Here is a 20,781-nt window from a genome sequence, read left to right on the forward strand (position 1 = left end):
TTTTCTGGAGTATGTACCAAAAGGAGCTAGTAAATACCCAGCTTGAATGAACTCACAAGATGGAGACTTAGAAGAGGATAGGTAAAATTTGAGAAAGTAAAATCTTGCTTGCTCACCACCAGTGAGGCCTCTAGGGACATCCAGGGTCCCCCCCACAGAGCAGAGCCTGTGGTCAAGTATCTCTCCTAGGAAGATTCTCAAGCTCCTCAGAGTTAGTACCTTTTCTCTGGAAGTCTCCTATGCCACTCCCTCTGATGCAATATCTGGGTTTGGACAGAAAGGAGGGAGCTGCACAGCCCGCCCCTCTGAGCTGTCTGGGCTGGTTTGTCTTTCTCAAACAATTCAGTCTCAGTCTTCACGGCAACTCAGACCCCAGCTCCAGCATCTGCATTCTGAAGTAAGAATGGCTGATATGGACAGAATGCTTCATTCTGGAGGGAAACAATGTTCCAGGTTGAGCTGAGTCGCCAAACACAGACCCTCTCTGTGGTTCTAGAAGAAATCTTGACAAGTCCTATCATGTGGTTTTTCTGCGCCTTGATTCCATGTTTACTCATAGGTAAGTATGGATTAGAGTATAACCAATAGCTTGGATTCAAACATAGGTTAAGAAGGTGAAAAATACTTTAGCAGAGTTTGGAGTTGCAATAGATACATAGAACATCTTATGTCTGTTTTTAAAAAGGTTTCTCACCTCCTAAACCTTCATCCCCATGTCACAAAGCAAGCCTGCATTCTGTTTGGAAATCTCTTTCCTAATGATCACAGAACAATCTGGAAAGATAAAATATCAAAACAAATAGTCTAAAGGTTAGCAGAGCTCTATGCATTTTATTACTTTTCTCATCTGATTTTAAAAGGCACCACATGGTTATCTCAGGCATTCTGTGTGTGCCTCCGAGATGTTAACTGTAGATGTTAACTGTAAAATAAAGATTCTGAGAAAATATACATGAATAAAAAAGCTTAATTTGCAACCTTAATATTGGGTATAAGACTTATTAAAATGGCTTTCTCCTGGTCACTGCAGAAAAAGAAGCAGTTAGGTACTCCATAGCATTTTTGAAAGTGTGGTTTGGGGCATTTTCCCTACCAGTAAGATTATATAATTTTCTCTGCTTCACTCCTGGCTGCTTGTACCTACATGCTTTGTTGTTCCAAAATTGAAGCTTCCTTAGTTTTGATGTTTCTTCATGCCAAACACCTTTAAGAGAAATTTCTAATTTTAATGCTCCAAAATACTGACACTTTGCAGTGTTGGTGGGAACCTTGAGTTCGTTCTTTCTTTCTTTCTTTCTTTCTTTCTTTCTTTCTTTCTTTCTTTTCTTTCTTTTTCTTTCTTTCCTTCTTTCTTTCTCTTTCTTCTTTCTTTCTTTCTTTCTTTTTTCTTTCTCTTTCTTTCTTTCTTTCTTTCTTTCTCTTTCCTCTTTCTTTCTTTCTTTTTCTTTCTTTCTCTTTTCTCTTTCTTTCTTTTCTTTCTCTTTTCTCTTTCTTTCTTTCTTTCTTTCTTTCTTTCTTCTTTCTTTCTTTCTTTCTTTCTTTCTTTCTTTCTTTCTTTCTTTCTTTCTTTCTCTTTCTTTCTTTCTTTCTTTCTTTCTTTCTTTCTTTCTTTCTTTCTTTCTTTCTTTCCTTCCATTGAGAACTAATTGTTTTAGTTTAAGTCAGGCAACAAATTAGTCTAAAGTGATTTGCAAATGTTTAGAATTGGCTTTAACATCAAATTCATGGTGTCCTTTCCTAGCTGAAAAACCTTTGCAGCTCCCAAATGCTTACTTAGCACATGGTGTTCAAGTCTGCTGTTTGTTTCATGACCCAGAATATTCAGGTCTCAACTCTATTTCTCACTGTTCTTTGACAACAAATACAAACCACAGGTGGCTGCTGTCTTCACAATTGGCTTGTAATGCCCTCATTTCCTCCTCCCAGCTTTTATGATTGTTATTTCCCACCAGAATCACCATCTCCAGTTCCTTTCCCCATCTCAAGCCTATGCTCCCATCATCATTCCCTTCTCCTTCAGATTTCTCCCCAGACTTCTCTCTCCTTTCACCCTTGACCTCACATACTCTGCTTAAGTGGATTGCTTCTATTTCCTACACTGCTCTGAGGGATGGGCCTAGACATCTTTTCTGGTGTCCTCACAGCTCCCAGCATAGGCTAATCATGTTAGTTATTTGGTTAGTTAACTGAGTGATTAGTTGATGGAACAAGTTGCCAGAAAAACATGCCCCCATTAAGCCAGAGGGAGAAGATGGGGAGGCCAATTGAGAAGGGAAATGCTCAGCACTTTTTTTCCAGATTCTTTTTCCTTTATTGAAGTATAATCGACATATAGCATTATATAACTTTCAGGTATACACCATAACGATTTGGTATTTATATATATTGCAAAATGACAACCATAATAAATGTAGTTAACGTCCATCACCATACATAGTTAAGTAACTGAATCAATGTGAGTTGGCTCCTTGATGAGAGAGAAACTGTATACCACATTAATTTCTTGCACAAAGAAAACTTTTATTTGCAGCAAATGAGGAGGTCACAGAGAATGGCTTCCAAAGTGGTAACTCCCTGAGGGTGGATAGGTTCCTTTTATTTAGAGTTAGGATGAATATTTTAGATAGGGAAGCTCTGTTATAGTATGTAGAGGTGGGCATAGGGTCACATATATGCCTTACGGCAGCATGCCTAGGCACACATTGTATGTTATGTAAATGAGGCTTGTGCTCCTCCTTAGGAGGAGATTTTAGTATTATAATGAGGTAAAGGTAATTGCCCGTCATTCCAGAAGTCACTCAATGGTCCGTCTGTGCAAGCACTAGCCTGGCATTTATTTTATTTCATTTTTTTAAAGATTTTTATTTATTTATTCATGAGAGACACACACACAGAGAGAGAGAGATCTCGAGAGGCAGAGACCCAGGCAGAGGGAGAAGCAGGCTCCATGCAGGGAGCCCGACGTGGGACTCTATCCCAGGTCTCCAGGCTCAGGCCCTGGGCTGAAGGTGGCACTAAACCCCTGAGCCACCTGGACTGCCCCTAGCTAGCCTGGCATTTAGTTCAAATTGTCTGGGTGGTCTGGGGCAATGGGAGGTGTTGTCAGGGCAGTCGCCATGATCTGGGAATAATTTTGGTTTTCGTTTGCCTGAATTAAGAGGTAAGCCAGAAAAAAAAAAAAAAAAAAAAAAGAAGAGGTAAGCCAGAAAGAGAGCTTAAGGAAAAATATAAGACAAAGGTTAGTGAGCATAAGCATATGGGCAGTAAATGTCAGGTATTGGAGTCTAGCTGGTGAGAGTTACACATTTTTTTTCTTGTGATGACTTTTAAATATGCAATACAGTGTTATTAACTATAGTCACCATGCTATACATTACATTCCCCAGGACTTACCTATCACACTTAAAACTGGAAATGTGTGCCTTTTGACTCCTTTCACCCATTTTTAAATTCAGTATTTTCTTCAGTTAGGCAGTCCAATCTTTCAAGCCTTTCCTGAAAACTAGTTTCAAAAGACCTGGAAGTGAGTGTATTCTTCTGCCACCTATAAACTTATACAGAAAAAAAACAAAAACAGACCAGTAGTGGAAACAACAAGGATGTCAGAGCCAGAGAGACCTGTGTGGGTTTTGACTCCATCACTTGCTAGCTCATTGACTATATCATATAACTTCATTTTCCTCATCAGTAAAATGGAAAAAAAAAAAAAAAAAGCCTCCTTGAGATTGGGAGGTGTTTTAATTAAATGAGATGATGCAAACAAAACCATTCTGAAAACATCACTGTGTGCCACCCCCTATGTTAATTATTATTATCTGTATGTTACATAAACAGATAGTGTTGTCAGAAAATCATTGCTTTAGCTGAGGTTGCTTTTATGCAAGTTTGACCACTTCCTCTGGATGGTGTAGGTAATTGCAATTAATTCTGCAAATTCTAAACAAACTTCTATTAGTTACTTGAGATCTCTGGATAGTTGGGTAGAAGTTCTTGCTCACTTTTATAGAATTCATTTGCCTTGCCCTGTCCCTTCCAAATAATAGTGTGTGATTCAGGAAACTGATCATACTACTACTACTACTACTACTACTACTACTGCTACCACAACCACTCCCACTGCTGCTACAGCTGCTACTACTACTACCACCACCACCACTACTACTACCAACAGCAACAATGACAATAACAGCAACAACAATCACGGTGGCCATTTCTGAGCTCACACTGTGCTCTAAATTAGCAAAAATGTTCTCTTGACTTCTTACATCAATCCTGCAAAGTAGTGGTATTATTCTCATTTTATGCATACCATGAAACAGAGATTCAGAGAAGTTCAGTAATTTGCCCAAGTATATACATCTAGTAAGTGAGAAAATTGGGATTTGATTCTGGTTTGGCTGGTTCCAGAGCCTATGCCCTCTGTACCTCTCTGCAGAAGAAGCTGAGACACTGAAGCCTAGGAAAAGGGAAGACAGATGAAGTAAAGGGAATAAAGAAGATGGTGCTACCTTTTCTGAGCATTGCTTGCTCTAAAGGCTGTTGGAAAAGTGGCAGAAAGGGACCCAAATGAGGGAAGCTGACAGTAGACCCAGAGAGAGGAAGCCAGCAAGGCATCATTCTAGGGAGGAAATACGAGGATTTCTGTCTGGAAATTTTGCCCAAGGGCGGCCTTTTCTTAGCAGCAAAAAGATCTGATGTAAGATAGATAGGGGATTAGGAAAAAGGAAATCAAGCGGAGGCTAATTTTACTAAGGGAGCCAAGGCTTGGTTCACTTAGTTTTCATTCATTTGGCATTTCTGGTATCTTCTATGTATTAGGTTCTGAGCTAGATGCTGATTATAGAAGAACAAATTGGAGTCCCTTGTCTTCAGGGAACATAAGAGCCTTCCGGGAAATACATTTAAGTCTTTGGCATTTGGGAATTTATAGTTTCAACTATTCTTTGGCAATGAGAGGGAAGGTCTGCATTAGTGGTACTCAGTCTCAAATGCACATTGCAATCACCTAGGAAACTTTTAAAGCTATAAATACCTCGATTTCATGGCCTGAGATTCTGATTTAATTAATCTAGGATGTTTCCTGGACATTGGAATTTTTCAAAACTCCCTAGCGGGGCTCCAGAAGTTGTGTATTCCAGAACTGGGCAGAGTAAAGACAAGTCTGAAGCATTTGTGTAAGTAAGAAAGTACTCAAAGAAGGATGGAGTCCTAAATGAAATGAGTATCCTGGATTGGATCCTGGATTGGAAAAAAGAACATTGATGGGAAAACAGACAAAATTCAAATAAGTGTAGAGTTTAGTTAATGGTAACGTACCAATGTTGGTTTCTTAGTTTTGACAAATACAAACACAAATAATGTAAGATGTTAGTATTAGAGGAAGCTGGGTGAAGGATATGTAGAAACTTGTCTGCAGTTTATTCTGTAAATCTAAAATTATTACAAAAATAAAAATAACATGAAAAAAGAGAGTGAGAAGTGGGAGTAAGTAAAAAAGGAGACAAGAACCAATCTGAAGGAGCTCCCAATGGCCAGAGTTGGAATAATTTAAGTAACAAAGTAGCAATAGATTAAAATAAATATTCATGACTCCATACTAATATAAATAGTGAAATGAATGAATGAATGAATGAATGAATGGTGGAGAAGGAACAGCTCTTCCTTGCAGAATTCCAATTAATAAACTGAAAATCACTGTTAATTAGAATATCACAGCAATAATTGTTGCAAATAATAGCAACTAGTAAGTGCTAAAATTAATGGATGAAAGTTTGAGAAGCAGAATATTCACATGGTGTCGAAGTATGTCCTAAGTTATTTATTAATTACAGAGAGGGGGAGCACCTGGTGGCTCAGTTGGTTGAGTGTCTGCCTTCAGCTCAGGTCATGATCCTGGGGTCCTGGGATCAAACCCCTTGGTGGGGTCCCTGCTCAGTGGGCTCCCTGTTCAGTGGGGAGCCTGCTTCTCCTTCATTTTCTGCCCCTCTCCCAGCTTGTGCTTGCTCACTCTTGCTGTCTCTCATAAATAAATAAAAAATCTTTTAAAAAAGATTATAAAGGGGAAAATGGTACCTTTATGGTAAAGACACCCTTAACCAAGTGACCAAGTTTAACATCACTGGAAATAAGACACTAACATCATGTACTCCCTGTGAATACATGCCAAAAATGTATTGCCCCAGTGAAATTATGGGAAAACATCAGATAAACTCAAACTGAGGAATATTATACAAAATAACTGGCTAGTACTCTTAAAAAAAGATAAGATCGTAAAGACAGAACAGATTGGAAGAGACTAGATATGGTAACTAAATGTGGGATCCTGGGTTAGTTCCTGGGAAAAAAGAAAGGATATGGGGGAAAAATTGGCCACATTTAAATAAAGGCCAAAGCTTCATTAATGATATTGTACCAATGTTAATATCTTAATTTTCATAATTATACTATGATTATGTACATATAGAAGGCTAAAGTAGAGGGTTATGGGAGCTCTCTGTACTATTTTTACAACTCCAAGTCTGAAATTATTTTTTTAAAGATTTTATTCATTTATTCATGAGAGACACAGAGACAGAGGCCTAGGCAGAGGGAGAAGCAGGCTCCCTGCAGGGAGCCTGATGCAAGACTCAATCCTAGGACTCACGGATCATGCTCTGAGCAGAAGGCAGACATTCAACCACTGAGCCACCCAGTCATCCTGAAATTATTTTTTTTAAAGATTTATTTATGAGAGAGAGAACACACGAGTGAGTGGGGGGAGGGGCAGAGGGAAAGAATCTTTAAGCAGACTCCTCCGCTGAGCAGAGAGCCCATTATGGGGCTCCATGCCACTACACAGAGATCATGACTCGAGTTGAAATCAAGAGCCAGATGCCCAACCAATTGAGCCACCTATGTGCCCCTAAATCTGAAATTATTTTAAAATTAATCCTAAAAGGGGCACCTGGGTGGCTCAGTCTATTAAGCAACTGACTCTTGATTTTACCTCTGGTCATGATCTTGGGGTCCTGGGATTAAGCCACTCATGGAGCTCCGCACTCAGTGTGGGGTCTTCTTGAGATTTTCTCTCTGCCTCTGTCCCTCACCCTGCTTACTCTCTCTCTAAATAAATAAGTAGAGGCTTTAAAAAAATAAAATTTAACAAACAAAACCATTTCCTTAGTGATTGTAATGGGCAGCCAAGATTAAGAATGGCCCCTAGACCCATGTTTCTCAAACTTTAATGTGCAGGTGAATTACCTGAGGATCTTGTTAAATGCAGATTCTGGTTCAGTAAGACATTGGTTGCCGCCTGTATTTCTTTTCTTTTCTCTTTAAGATTTATTTAATTGAGAGAATGAGAGGGGCAGAGGGAAAGGGAGAGAAGCAGACTCCCCGCTGAGCATGGAGCTCGACTTGGGGCTGGGCACAGGGCTTGATCTCACAACCCTGAGATCATGACCTTAGCTGAAACTAAGAGTGAGGTTGGTTTGTGCACTGTGCCACCCAGGCAACCTGAGACTTTGCATTTCTTATAAGTCTTCTGGGTAATGTGATGCTGCTGATCCAAAGATGATCCACAGTGATAGAAGATCCAAAGTGATAGATGAAGTAATTTATCACTTTCCTGAGGCATGAATTTATTTACATACCTTTTGAAGCTGGGATATAGGCACTAGTTACTCAAGCAGCAAGTGATGCCAGCAGCCTGCTTAGCCATGTCCTAGCTCAGCATTGGTCTTTTCTTCTTCTTGTCACATACAAAGTAATTCTCTTACAATAATTGACTATATTTGAGGAAGGAATTTTAGAGCATAGTATCAGTTTATTATGCCTATATCCTTTATAGGGCAAGTCCCATGATGTAGGCAAAAAAAAAAAAAGGTCCTCCAAAGATATACATGTTCTAATTACTGGAACCTGTGATATGTTACCTTCAATGGAAAAAGGAACTTTATTGAGAAAGAGAGCACAAGCTGTGGTGGGTTGAGGAGGATGGCGGTGGTGGTGCATAGAGGTAAGGGAAAAGGAGGACCCACTGAACAGGGAGCCTGATGTGGGTCTCGATCCCAGGACCCTGAGATCGTGACCTGAGCTGAAGGCAGATGCCTAACCCACTGAGTCACCCAGGCACGGCTGGAAAAAAGGAATTTAAAGATGTGATTAATATTATGTGTGGGACCTTGAGATTGGGAGATGATCCTGGATTTTTAGGATAGGCCCATTACAAGATTCCTTAAAAACTGAGAATCTTTTCTGGATTCAGTGAGAGAGAGAGATGGGAAGACAGAAGAGAAGGCAGGAGAAATTTGAAGCGTGAAAGGGACTTAATTAGCCATTGTTGATTTTGAAGATGGAGAAAGGGAGCCTTGAGCAGAACGTAGGCAGCCTCTAGAAGCTGGAATGGCAAAGAAACAGATTCTCCACTGAAGCTTCTAGAACAAATGCAGTCCTACCAACTCACAGGCCCCTGGAGACTTCTGATCTACCGAACTGCAATATAATAAATCTGTGTTGTTTTACAAGAGGCTAAATTTGTAGTAATTTGTTACAAAAGCAATAGAACACTTAATAGGCTGTGTGTGTGTGTGTGTGTGTGTGTGAGAGAGAGAGAGAGGAATCAGCATTGTGAATGAAGCTCTGTGCAAAATATGTTGCTTAGTTTTGCCCATTCTGAATCTTAATAGTCAGGTCATGGTCACCAGGCTCAAGACTCTATTGGAAACATCACCAAAGAGGCTCCACCCAGTGGTCTTTCTTAAGACACTTAAGTGAGACTGCTAGAATGAGAACAATACAATTTTCTATAGAAATAAAAGCATAAATATTTACAAGGAATCAAAAGATGATACAGGGAGTTTCAGCATCTCTCCCCAACCCTCATCCAACGTGGCTGAAGATACAATTCTTTCAGATTTTGCACCCTCCTCACTGTGGCTAATCTGTCTTTCCTGTCCACACCTCAAATTTACTCGCCTCTGGCTCCTTGACTGTACAGTTGAGCATTAAACAACACACCAATCCCAATGCAGTAGAAAACCCAGTATAACTTTTTATTTTTTAAGATTTTGTTTAAAAATACTTTATTTATTTTAGAAAGAGAGCATGAGAGGGGGTAGAAGCAGAGATGAGAGAAGCAGACTCCCTGCTGAGCGTGAAGCCCAACTCAGGGCTTGATCTCACCACCCTGAGATCATGATCTAAGCCCAAGTCAGGAGTCTAATGCTTAACCAATGAGCCACCCAGGCGCCCCAGCCCCCATATAACTCTTGACTTCTCCAAAATTTAATTACTAATAGGCTACTATTGACCAGAAGTCTTTTTTTTTTTTTTAAGATTTATTTATTTTTATGATAGACACACACACACACACAGAGAAAGAGAAAGAGGAAGGAGAAGCAGGTTCCTTACCGGGGGCCAGATGTGGGACTCGATCCCGGGACTCCAGGATCGCACACTGGGCCAAAGACAGGCGCCAAACCGCTGAGCCACCCAGGCATCCCCTATTGATCAGAAGTCTTACCAAACCTTATCATTAACATAATTTGTATGCTATATATATTATACTCTATTCTTTTAATAAAGTAAGCTACAGAAAAGAAAATGTTGTTAAGAAAATCAAACGGAAGGCCACCTGGGTGGCTCAGTGGTTGAGCATCTGCCTTTGGCTCAGGTCGTGATCCTGCGGTCCTGGGATTGAGACCTGCATCAGGCTCCCCATGGGGAGTCTGCTTCTTCCTTTGCCTCTATCTCTGCCTCTCTCTCTGTGTCTCTCATGAATAAATAAATAAATAAAAATCTTAAAAAACAAAAGAAAATCATAAGGAAGAGATAACACATTTATAGTAGTGTATTTATAAAAAAAAGATCTGTGGGTAAGTGGATCTGCAGAGTTCAACCCCTTGTTGTTCAAGGATCAGTTGTATTCTTTGTTTTTGCATTTGCCAATTTACATCAGGTAGAGTCTTTATTAACTGGTTTCTTCAGAGACTTCAATACACATTGCTCCTGGCTGATTGATGACACTTCTTGTTAATGAGAATGCTGTGTGGATAACAAAGTTTTGTGTGTTTTTTTCTCTCTTTGTCTTCTCAAGTCCAGAGTCAGCATTCTGTAGCAGTGGGACAGGATTTTTTTAACCCTTTGACAGTAGAAAGAGTCACTACCAGTTTGAGTTCCCATTTCATAGAGTCATTTCCTATATCCTATTTCGTGTCCTAGCAGAAAACAAATCCTTCCTCATGCAGTGCCATGATACTTCCTAGGTAACTCTTTTAAATGGCATCAGTAGTTCATGGGCATTATTGTTTTTCCATCTCATACCCAGTGTATATGTGCTACATAAACATGAGTAAAACAAAGATGAAATTCAGAATACACTATAGAAATAACAGGATATTAAGGATGTTGCCTTTAGGGCTCAGAAAGAAGCAGTAGTTTTTTTTTTTTAATATTTTATCTATTTATTTGTTTGAGAGAGAGAGAGAGCCCACAAGCAAGGGGGAGGGGAGGAGTTGGAGAGAGGATAGGGAGAAGGGAGGAGATAGGGGGAAGGGAGAGGATGGGGTAGGAGTAGGGACAAGCAGACTCCCCACTGAGCAGGGAGCCTGACTCTGGGCTTGATCCCTGGAACCTGGGATCATGATGAGAGTTGAAGGCAGATGCTTAACTGATAGAGCTGCCCAGGTGCCCCAAGAAGCAGCAGTTTTCATCTTGATACAGTAATGACACTGAGTGTTTTGTTCATAATCAAGTTAGATTTGGAAATTCACAAGTAGAAGGGAGTCACACAAGTGCAAATTATTGCACTAACATAATGGAGCCACTTAAAGGTTGGGACATCTTTTGCTGTTTTCCTGCCTAGGTGCCCCCTCATGAAGAAAGATATACCCAGTAATTCAACCTCAGGGTGTGTTGCTTAAATCCTGAGTGCCCTAATCATCAAATCACCCTCCGTAAACAGGTCTCTTTCACTGATTTAATTGACTAGATCTAATTTAATTGACTAGATCTAATTGTAATTGAAAAGAGCTTTACATTTTTTCCTAGGTTCATTTTCATACTGAGTTTATCTCATCATGATCTTTAATTTATTCTATTTTTATTTTTTTAAGATTTTATTTATTTATTAATGAGAGACACAGAGAGAGGCAGAGACACAGGCAGAGGGAGAAGTCGGCTCCATGCAGGAAGTCCAGTGCGGTACTCGATCTCAGGACTCCAGGATCATGCCCTGGGCCAAAGGCAGATGCTCAACCACTGAGCCACCCAGGCGTCCCCATCATGATCTTTTAAAATGTATCCCATTGGGATCCCTGGGTGGCGCAGCGGTTTGGCGCCTGCCTTTGGCCCAGGGCGCGATCCTGGAGACCCAGGATGGAGTCCCGCGTCGGGCTCCCGGTGCATGGAGCCTGCTTCTCCCTCTGCCTGTGTCTCTGCCTCTCTCTCTCTCTCTCTCTGTGTGACTATCATAAAACTAAAATAAAATGTATCCCATCATTCAGATAATCAGAATTAATACTATATTTTTTAGGTATGATGACATCATAGTTGTATTTTTTTAACTGAAAATTTGTTGAGGAAATTCTAGATTCACATGCAATTATAAGAAATAATACAGGGAGCCCAGGTTCCCCTCAAGTGGCATTTTGCAGAAGGATAGCACAATATCACAACCAGAATTTTGACATCATTGATACAATCCCATCTTATTCTGATTTCTCCAGATTTACTTGTACTCATTTGTGTATGTATGTGCAAGTGCACAAATGTGTGTATCTTTGTGTATTTACCACCACAGTCAAGATACTGAACTATCCCAACATCACAATGATACCTCCTATTGCCTTTTATAACAATACCTCCTTCCTCTTCCTCCCTTCCCTGTTTCTAACCCCTAGCAATCACTAATCTGTTCTCCATTTACAAACTTTTATCATTTCAAAAATGTTATATAAATAGAATCATATAATATGTAGCTTTTTGGGATTGGCTTTTTTCAGTCAGCAAAGTTCCCTGAGATTTCCTAAATTATTTTGTGTATCATTAGTTTGTTCCTTTTAATTGCTGAATAGTATTCCATGGGTGGATATAGCATAGTTTGTTTAAGCATTTAGCTCTTTTTTTAAAAAAAAAATTTAAATTCAGTTTGCCAACATATAGTATAATGCCCAGTGCTCATCCCATCAAGTGCCCTCCTTAGTGCCTGTCACCCAGTCACCCTATCCCCCCCACCTTACTCCCCTTCTGCAATCCTTTGTTTGTTTCACAATTAGGAGTCTCTCATGGTTTGTCTTCTTCTCTAATTTTTCCCCACTGAGTTTCCCCCCCTTCCCTTATGGTCCCTTTCACTATTTCTTATACCCCACATATGAATGAAACCATATGATGATTGCTCTTTTTCTGACTGATGTATTTCACTCAGCATAATACCCTCCAGTTTCATCCACATCCGAGGCAAATGTTAGGTATTTTCCTTTCTGATCGCTGAGTAATACTCCATTGTATATATATATATATATATACCACATCTTCTTTATCCATTCATTTGTTGAAGGACGTCATGGCTCCTTCAACAATTTGGTTATTGTGGACTTTGCTGCTATGAATATTGGGGTGCAGGTGTTCTGATGTTTCACTACATCAGTATCTTTGGGGGTAAATACCCAGTAGTGCAATCACTGGGTCATAAGGTAGCTCTATTTTTAACTTCTTGAGGAACTTCCACACCGTTTTCTAGAGTGGCTGTACCAGTTTGCATTCCCACCAACAGTGCAAGAGGGTTCTCCTTACTCCACATCCTCTCCAATATTTGTTGTTTCTTGTCTTATTAATTTTAGCCATTCTCACTAGTGTGAGGTGGTATCCTTAACCATTTAATTCTTGAAGGACATATGGGTTGATTCCAGTTTGTCTGTGGATATTCATGTGCAGATCTTTTGTGATATAAGTTTTCATTTCTTTGGGATAAATGCCCAAGAGTGAAATTGCTGGGTTATATAGTAATTACAAGTTTAGTTTTACATGAAACTGCAAATATATTTTCTAGAGTGGCTAATACCATTTTACATTCCTGCCTGCGATGTATGAATGATTCAGTTTCTCTGCATCCTCACCAGGATTTGGTTTTGTTGTTTTTAAAGATTTTAGCCATTCTAATAGCTGTGTAGTGCTGTTTTATTGTGGTTTTAATTTGCGTTTTCCTAATAGCTAATGATGTTCATGTACTTTTTTGCCATCTGTATGTGCTCTTCAGTGAAATGTCTCTTCATGTCTTTTGCCTATTTTCTAATTCTGCTTTTATACTATTGAATTTTGAGAGTTCTTTATACGTTCTAGACAGGAGTCCTTTGTGAAGATACACAGCTTGCAAATATTTTCTCCCATTCTGTAGCTTGTCTTCTCTTTTTTAAATAGGTTCTTTTGCAGAGCAAAGGGTTAATTTTGATGATGTTCAATTATAAACTTTTCTTTTTTTTTTAAAGATTTTATTTATTTATTTATTCATGATAGACACACAGAGAGAGGCAGAGACATAGGCAGAGGGAGAAGCAGGCTCCATGCAAGGAGCCCGACATGGGACTTGATCCCAGGACTCCAGGATCATGCCCTGGGCCGAAGGCAGACTCCAAACTGCTGAGCCACCGAGGGATCCCCTCAATTATAAACTTTTCTTTTTATGAATATTGCTTTTGGTGTTTACTCTTTGCTTAGACCTGAAGATTTTTTAAATGTTTTTTTCTTATAAGTCTTAGAATTTTACATTAAGTCTATGATCTACTTTGAGTGAGGAATTTAGGCTGAGATTTATTATTATTGTCTTGCAGATGTCCTATTGCTCTAGTATTGTTTGTTGAAAAGCTATCCCTTCCTCTACTGAATTGCTTTTGTACCTTAGTCAAAAATCAGTTGAACATATTTGTGTGGGTCTATTTCTGGGATCTCTATTCTGTTTCGTTAATCTGTGTCTTTTTAGTTTAGTCTTTTTAGTTTTTCCCAATTACTATAAGTCTTGAAATTGGGTAGATTTATTCCTCTCATTTTGTTATTTTTCAAAGTTGTCTTAGTTATTCTAGTTCCTTTACTTTTTCTTATTCATTTTAGAAAAAAACTTGTCTATATCTATAAAAAACCCTTGATGGGCTTTGATAGGAATTACATTAAATCTGTTTATCAATTTGGGGAAAATTACCATTTTAATTATGTTGAATTGTCCAATGCATTAACTCAGTATATATCTCCATTTTTTAAGATTTCCTTTGAAATCTTTTACCAGCACTGTAGAGTTTTCACCATATAAATCCTAGATGTGTTTTGCTAGGTTTATGCCTAAGAATTTTTTTTTCAGTGATTGTAAATAGTATTTTAAATTTTGGTATATAAGTGTTCATTGCTAATATGTAGAAGTATAATTTTTTTGTTTCTCTTGTATGCTATGAACTTGCTGAACTCATTTATTAGTTTTAGGAGGTTTTTTTTTGGTTTGGTTTTTTGTAGATTCAATGGGATTTTCTTTCTTTCTTTTTTAAAGATTTGAATTTTTTAAGTATTCTCTACACCCAATGTGGGGCTCAACTCACAATCCTGAGATTGAGAGTTGCATGATCTCAACTGAGTCAGCCAGGTGCCCCAATTTCATGTGATTTTCTGTATAGCCTATCATGTCACCTGCAGACACGAGTTTCATTACTTCACCCAATCTGTAATGCCTTTTACTTCTTTTGTTTGCCTTATGGCAGTTGCTAGAACTTGCAGTACTATGTTGAATAAAAGTGGTGAGAGTGAACATCCTTGCCTTGTTCCTGGTTTTAGGGGGAAAGCATTTAGTCTTTTGTCATTAAGATATTGGCTCTAGGGTTTTTGTAAATGGTTTTTATCAAAATGAGACAACTACCTGCTGTTCTTAACTTGAAGAGAGATGATTTCTTTTTTACATTAAGAATGAGTGTTAGATTTTATAGGTACTTTTTCTGTGTCAGTTGATATGACTGATTTTTTTTTCATTTATTGATATGGTGGATTGCATTAATTGATTTTCAAATGTTGAACTAACCTTGCACCTGGAATAAATCCTACTTGGTCGTGATGTATGATCTTTTTTATATATTATTGAATTTGGATTGCTAGCATTTTGTTGAAGATTTTTGCATCTAAGTGCATGAGATATATTATTTTGTTGGATTTTGTTTTTGTTTTAAAAATATGTACTATCTTTGTCTGATTATGATTTCAGGGTAATATTGGCTTTGTAGGATAAGTTACAGAATTTTTCTCTTCTATTTTTTTGAAGAGATTGTATAAAATTGGTGTTAAATTTTTAAAAAATATTTGGTGGCCTTCTTCAGTGAAACCATCTGGGCCTGAAGATTTCATTCTTAAGATTTAAAAAATTACTAATTATAGTTGTATATTTACATTGCTATGTAATACCCACATTTCTGACTATAGAAATGTGTTGTATACTTTACCAGAGGAAAGATGTTGGAGAGGACCATGCCCCACTCCCCTGAGCCATCCCCCCTGCATCTGGCTCTTTTCCTTTTCATCCTTTGGGTGATTACAAAGTTAAGTGAGGCAGGCAGGAAGCTTCCCTGTGGGTAACCCAGGTGTTTCCTTGCAGGGCTGGCTGGGGATACTGTGAATGAGATGGACATAGATCACCAGGGTTCTACATCAGAGAAGGAAGGGCATAGGCGGGATATCCCCAGCAGCCCCTCATCCCCTTGTGGTCACAAGGCTTGATAACGAACAACAGGTGCCAATCTGGAGACAGGCACAGAGATGAAAAGGCTCTGGGTGAGGGCCCCAGTTCCTCCCCCACTGTGTTACCGATGTTATCACTGCAGTTGTAACAGCAAAGGAGGCAGGTGTTAGGCATTAAAACAGAAGTGTGTAAAAGTGGGAGGAGAAGGACCATAGAAGAAGATCCAGGCTGCACCCTGGGCTGCATGCAAAGATGAGCCCCAGGACGGCTCATCTCCTTAGTACAGGTTCAGTTTCACAGGTCTCTTTGATTCTGCATGAAAACCACAGACCCACTGTGTGCACACTCTGGGCACACCACACACACCTATGCGGGAGTTACTTGGATCCCAACTGGCTCAGGGGTCTACGGTCTGCCTGGGGTGGAATCTCTAACTTGGCTTGGTGCCCTTTGGGATTGTATTCCTTCCACAGCAGGCCTAAGCCTGCACTTCCCAGCAGGCAGCTGATACGCCATTTGGCTTCTTGGGGAATGTGAAGGAATATGTTTTGGCACCCGATGATGGCAAAGCAGGAGGAGAAAGTGGCAGGAGTCTGCATGGGTTTGGTCACATGGTTAGCAAGTGGCAGAGTCAAGGCCTACATCTAGGTGGATCAGACATAAAAGCTGTAAGTAATGTGCTTCAGTTTTCTCATTTGTACAATGGAGAAACCAATGGTCTGTACATCCCAGTATGATCATGAGGATTACATGAGATAATCAGGTAATAATCTAACACATGGCCTAGATAGAACACAGTGAGTACTCACAATACTAGCCATTATTATTATTAATGTTAATATGCCATTTATCATGAAAGGCAGAATTACAATTATGGCAGCAAAAATTTAGCGTCAACACAAGTATGATGACATTAGAATTGTTTCTGGTTCATTAACACGTAAGGCCTTTCATTAGAAACTAATTTGAAGCTGTGACATTCCTCTGATACGAGTCCAAATGTCAGTCCGTCTAAATGCCTCAATCCCAGATGGAGTGGCTGTCCTGCCTGCCCCTCAGAACCTCTCTGTACAATCAACCAACATGAAGCATCTCTTGACATGGAGCCCAGTGATTGTGCCTGGAGAAATAATATACTATTTTGTTGAGTACCAGGGGTGAGTTTTTTTGTTTCTATTTTTTCTTCCTTTAATGAGTATTTGATTCCTGGAGGTAGAGTCTTCATTCCAAAGCTTAAGGAGACTTTGTGAGCCCAGGGATAGATTATTTCCCATGATCTGCCTCCTCTGTCTGCATGGACATCAGGACAGTTGAAGAAGCAAAGGAAATAGTCCTGTGGATTTGACAGTGAACTGTCTGGGAATGTAAGTGTATATAAACACATTTTGGTAGAGCTTCTTTTCAACAATGAGCCAACTGTCCAATACTAAAGTAAATCTTAAGAAATGTATTTGACTCTGATCAAAGTGGATTAATCATTGGAGATGCATATCCTTTGGAGGTGAGAGGAGACCTCAGTTTTCCTGACTCTGGGCATGCCCACAGGAGCCAAAATAAATCATGACCCTAAAGGTTAGCTGGACCTGGGGTCAAGCAGGTCTGCTTTTCTCCAGGTGTCCAGGTTCTGAGAGTTGTTGAGGAGGGACAGGGACATAGAAGGCACTCAGTCTGTTTCATTAACAGTAAATACAAACTGAGCACTTAAGTGTGTAGACATTCTTCTAGGCTTGGGGTACAGTTGACAGGGTTTCTAGATATGGGAAACTTATATTTAGAAGAGGAGACAGACAGTAAAAAGGTAAATAAATAAATATACTGGGTCTACATTGTCCAGTGTGGTAGCACTAGACACAGATAGCTATTTAAATTGAAATTAATTAAAATTACACTAAAGTGTCTGTTTTTCAGTCATACTAGTCACAAATCAAGTTCTTGATAGCCATATATGGCTAGTGACTACCATAATGAACAACACAGATATAGAACATGTTCTACTGGGCAGCACTGCTCTAGGTGACTTCAGATAGTATTCTGTGCTAGGAGGAAACCTGAAAGGCTGATGCCATAGAGAGTGGACTCTGAGGTGCCTTTTAATTAGGTGGTCAGGGGAGGTCTTTCTGAGCAGGTGATATTTAAGCTGGCATCTGAAGGATAGGAGGAGCCAACCAATGTGAATAGTGGGATACAACTTTTGAGACACAGTGAACAGGTAATCAAAGATCCTAAGGTAACAAGAGCTCAGCATGTGGGAAGAGTGAAAAGAAGGCCAGTGTAGAGGGAATATCATGTTTAGGGACAGAGTGAGAGAGAAGGCCAGAGAGTCTTACAGACCACAGGGAAGAGTTTGGATTCCATTCTGAGTGCTTTGGAAGCCATTAAGAAGAGAAATGTCACAATCTGTTGAGTGATGAATGGTTTGAAGGACAGCAGAAGTGGAAGCTGGAAGATCAATCAGGAGACCATAGCAAGGTCAGGGATGACAGCAACTGAGACTGGGAGGGGGGTTGCTGTAGAGATGGAGAGGCCAGGACAGACTGGAGTTTACACCTCCATTTCCCTTGTTTAGTGATAAAAGGACTAAGAAAGAATGGATGGTTGGTGAGGAAATAGAGTGAAGGAACTGGAGTGTGGAGAAAATGCTTGTTTTGCTGACCCAAAGTAGGTGAATGAGGCAGTTACTTGCACCTGTCATTGTGCCTGGGTAAAAGGGACTGGAATGACACTGTGCCCTCCTCTCCTTGGCCAGGGAGTATGAAAGCCTGTACATGAGCCACATCTGGATTCCCAGCAGCTGGTGCTCACCCACTGAAGGTCCTGCATGTGACATCACTGATGACATCACTGCCACAGTGCCATACAACCTCCGCGTCAGGGCCACCTTAGGCTCACAGACCTCAGCCTGGAGCACTCTGCAGCATCCCTTTAATCGAAACTCAAGTAAGGCACTTCTCTCCTTACTCCCCTACTTCCATTGGCCTTACCTTCAGGAACCACATTCACTGCGACTTTCAGGATTCTTGTTAGCATCAAACTAGACTTGAAAAGCCAGAGCACCATGAACAAAAACAGTCCTAACTGGCCCATTTCAAAAATTACCAACTACTTGGCACATGCCCTCTCATTCTGAAAGAGACTTTCAAACTCATTCCTGGCTGTCTCCGTCAGAGTCTGCAGATGGTGGGGAACATGGAAGGAGAGCTGTTCTGAAGTGAGGACATGGAGCTGGGATTGCTTCTTTCTGTCTAGATAGCACCTCAATAAATCTTACATTGCTTTCCATCTAGTGCCTCATTAACCTGATATTTGTTCCCTGCATGCGCAGCTTCTTTGTGCAATAGGATCTATAGATTTATCAGACTCACCAGAAACAGTAACTGGGAAATAAATAACTTTTCTATAGTGATAGTACCGGAAAATGATTGAGAAAAAAGTATGGCAAAAATCCAGATGGGTGGCCAAATATGGCAGAGTGCAAACAATGGCCAGTGTGTAAAAAGGGTGTGTTTGTTTGGAGAACAGCAGGAGCAAAGGCTGGTCACATGGTAAAGGGCTTTCCATGAAACCTGTTGAAATCAGCAGAGGGGAGTCATGGATGAAGAGAGGGTGTAGGCCAGGTCTATCTTATACACTAATCACTCTGAATGCTGTGTGGAAAGTGAACTGAAGTAGGACAAGTCTGCAGGGCAGGGGAAGAGTGAGAAGGGGGTTGTCACTCCAGCTGAGCCAAAATTGGTCTTGATCCCAGGAGTGAGTAAGGGGACAGGAAGGAGAGGGCACATTCCAGAGACATGGCTGAGTTAGAAAGGACAGAGCTTGAGTTATTGGAAGATGAAGTGGGGAGAGACAATGATGGTGTCCAGCTTCCAGTTGGGGTTGATGAGAACATCATCCAAGGCAGAGAACCCAGGAGGAACAGGAGACACTCCTGGCTTTGGGCTCTTTGAGATGGAGGCTCCTACAAGATAGCATGCTACAGATGTCTGATTGGCAGCTAGAAATCAGGCCCTTGGGCTCAGACAGGCCAAGTTCAGGCACAACACAAAATTTTTTCTTAAAGATTTTATTTATTTATTTGACAGAGTGGAGAGAGAGCACAAGCAGGGGGAGCGACAGGCAGAGGGAGAAGGAGGAACAGGCTCCCCGTCGAGCAAGGAGCCAGGTTCCGGGCTCCATCCCAGGACCCTGGGATCATGACCTGAGCCGAAGGCAGACACTTAAATAGCTGAGCCACCCAGGCACCCCAGAATTAATAGTTAAAGGCTTGGGAGCAAATGAGATTGTCCAGGGACAAGATATGAGGACAAAGAGAAACCAGGACAGGATCCTGGAAGCTTTGGGGTTTAAAAAGTGAATAGAGGGAAGGGCACCCATAGGTGGCCAGGCAGGTAGTGCCCTGGAAAAGAGCTGCTGATAGCCTGAAGGAGGGCCCTAAATGGGTCCTTGGGAAAATGGCTTCATGGAATATTTGGGATGGTGATGAGGCTGCTAGGTGAAGGATTGAGTGGAGGGGCGGGGAAGGAGCAAGGCAGCTCCGCCCCTGAGAACAGGCAAAGGCAATAATGTGACCAGGCTGTAGCTATGGGAAAGGCAGGGGAAAGGCCTTTGGTGAATTCTGCTTTCTTGATGTAGCAGAAGATCCTGTGCTGTGAGTGAGGACAAAAGAAGGTTTAGGGCAGCATCTATAGCAATAGGATAAGTCAAAGGTTACTGAGGAGTGTATAAGATTGGGTAGAAATCAGGAGGATTTAGAAGATCAGGGGGCCCAAGCTGGAAGGGGCTGAGGAAGGTTAAGATAGATTTGAAGGGGAATTTGGCCCTCTAGAGTCAGGTATGATTCAAATCCCAGCTCAGCCATTGATAGCTGACACCCTGCCTGCCTCCTCACCCGCAGAAAGGGCAACAGTTTGCCTGGCTGGGTAGTGACGGGGACTATATAAGATGAAATATGTAAATAGTCAGGGCAGTGCCATCCTATCATAGCACTCAGCTATTGGTAAGTGTTATATTATTGTTGCCCAAGGGATGCTTAGAGCTTAGAGCCAGAGAGTAGAGTAGGGAAGAGGTGGGGGCAAGAATGGGACCACCAGAATGGGACACCA

At 40.6% G+C, this 20,781-nt stretch overlaps 1 protein-coding gene across 5 annotated transcripts in view; it reads left to right on the plus strand.

The window, feature by feature from the left end:
- Positions 1-287: 287 nt before the first annotated feature.
- The window catches only part of IL20RB (interleukin 20 receptor subunit beta), a 37,280-nt gene continuing 16,786 nt past the window's right edge, over positions 288-20,781 (plus strand). Inside the window, exons 1-4 of one of the 5 annotated variants that reach the window (XM_049099680.1) lie at positions 288-559; positions 5,073-5,174; positions 16,713-16,839; positions 18,429-18,619. In XM_049099680.1, the coding sequence (XP_048955637.1) occupies positions 445-559; positions 5,073-5,174; positions 16,713-16,839; positions 18,429-18,619 (535 nt within the window). In that variant the 5' untranslated portion in view covers positions 288-444. Of the gene's footprint in view, positions 560-5,072; positions 5,175-16,639; positions 16,840-18,428; positions 18,620-20,781 lie in introns of all 5 variants that reach the window. The other 4 variants (XM_035704790.2, XM_035704788.2, XM_025448999.3 and 1 more) reach the window with 4 other exon arrangements.

The sequence above is a fragment of the Canis lupus genome, chromosome 23, assembly GCF_003254725.2.
Source record: "Canis lupus dingo isolate Sandy chromosome 23, ASM325472v2, whole genome shotgun sequence".
Classification (NCBI taxonomy): domain Eukaryota; kingdom Metazoa; phylum Chordata; class Mammalia; order Carnivora; family Canidae; genus Canis; species Canis lupus.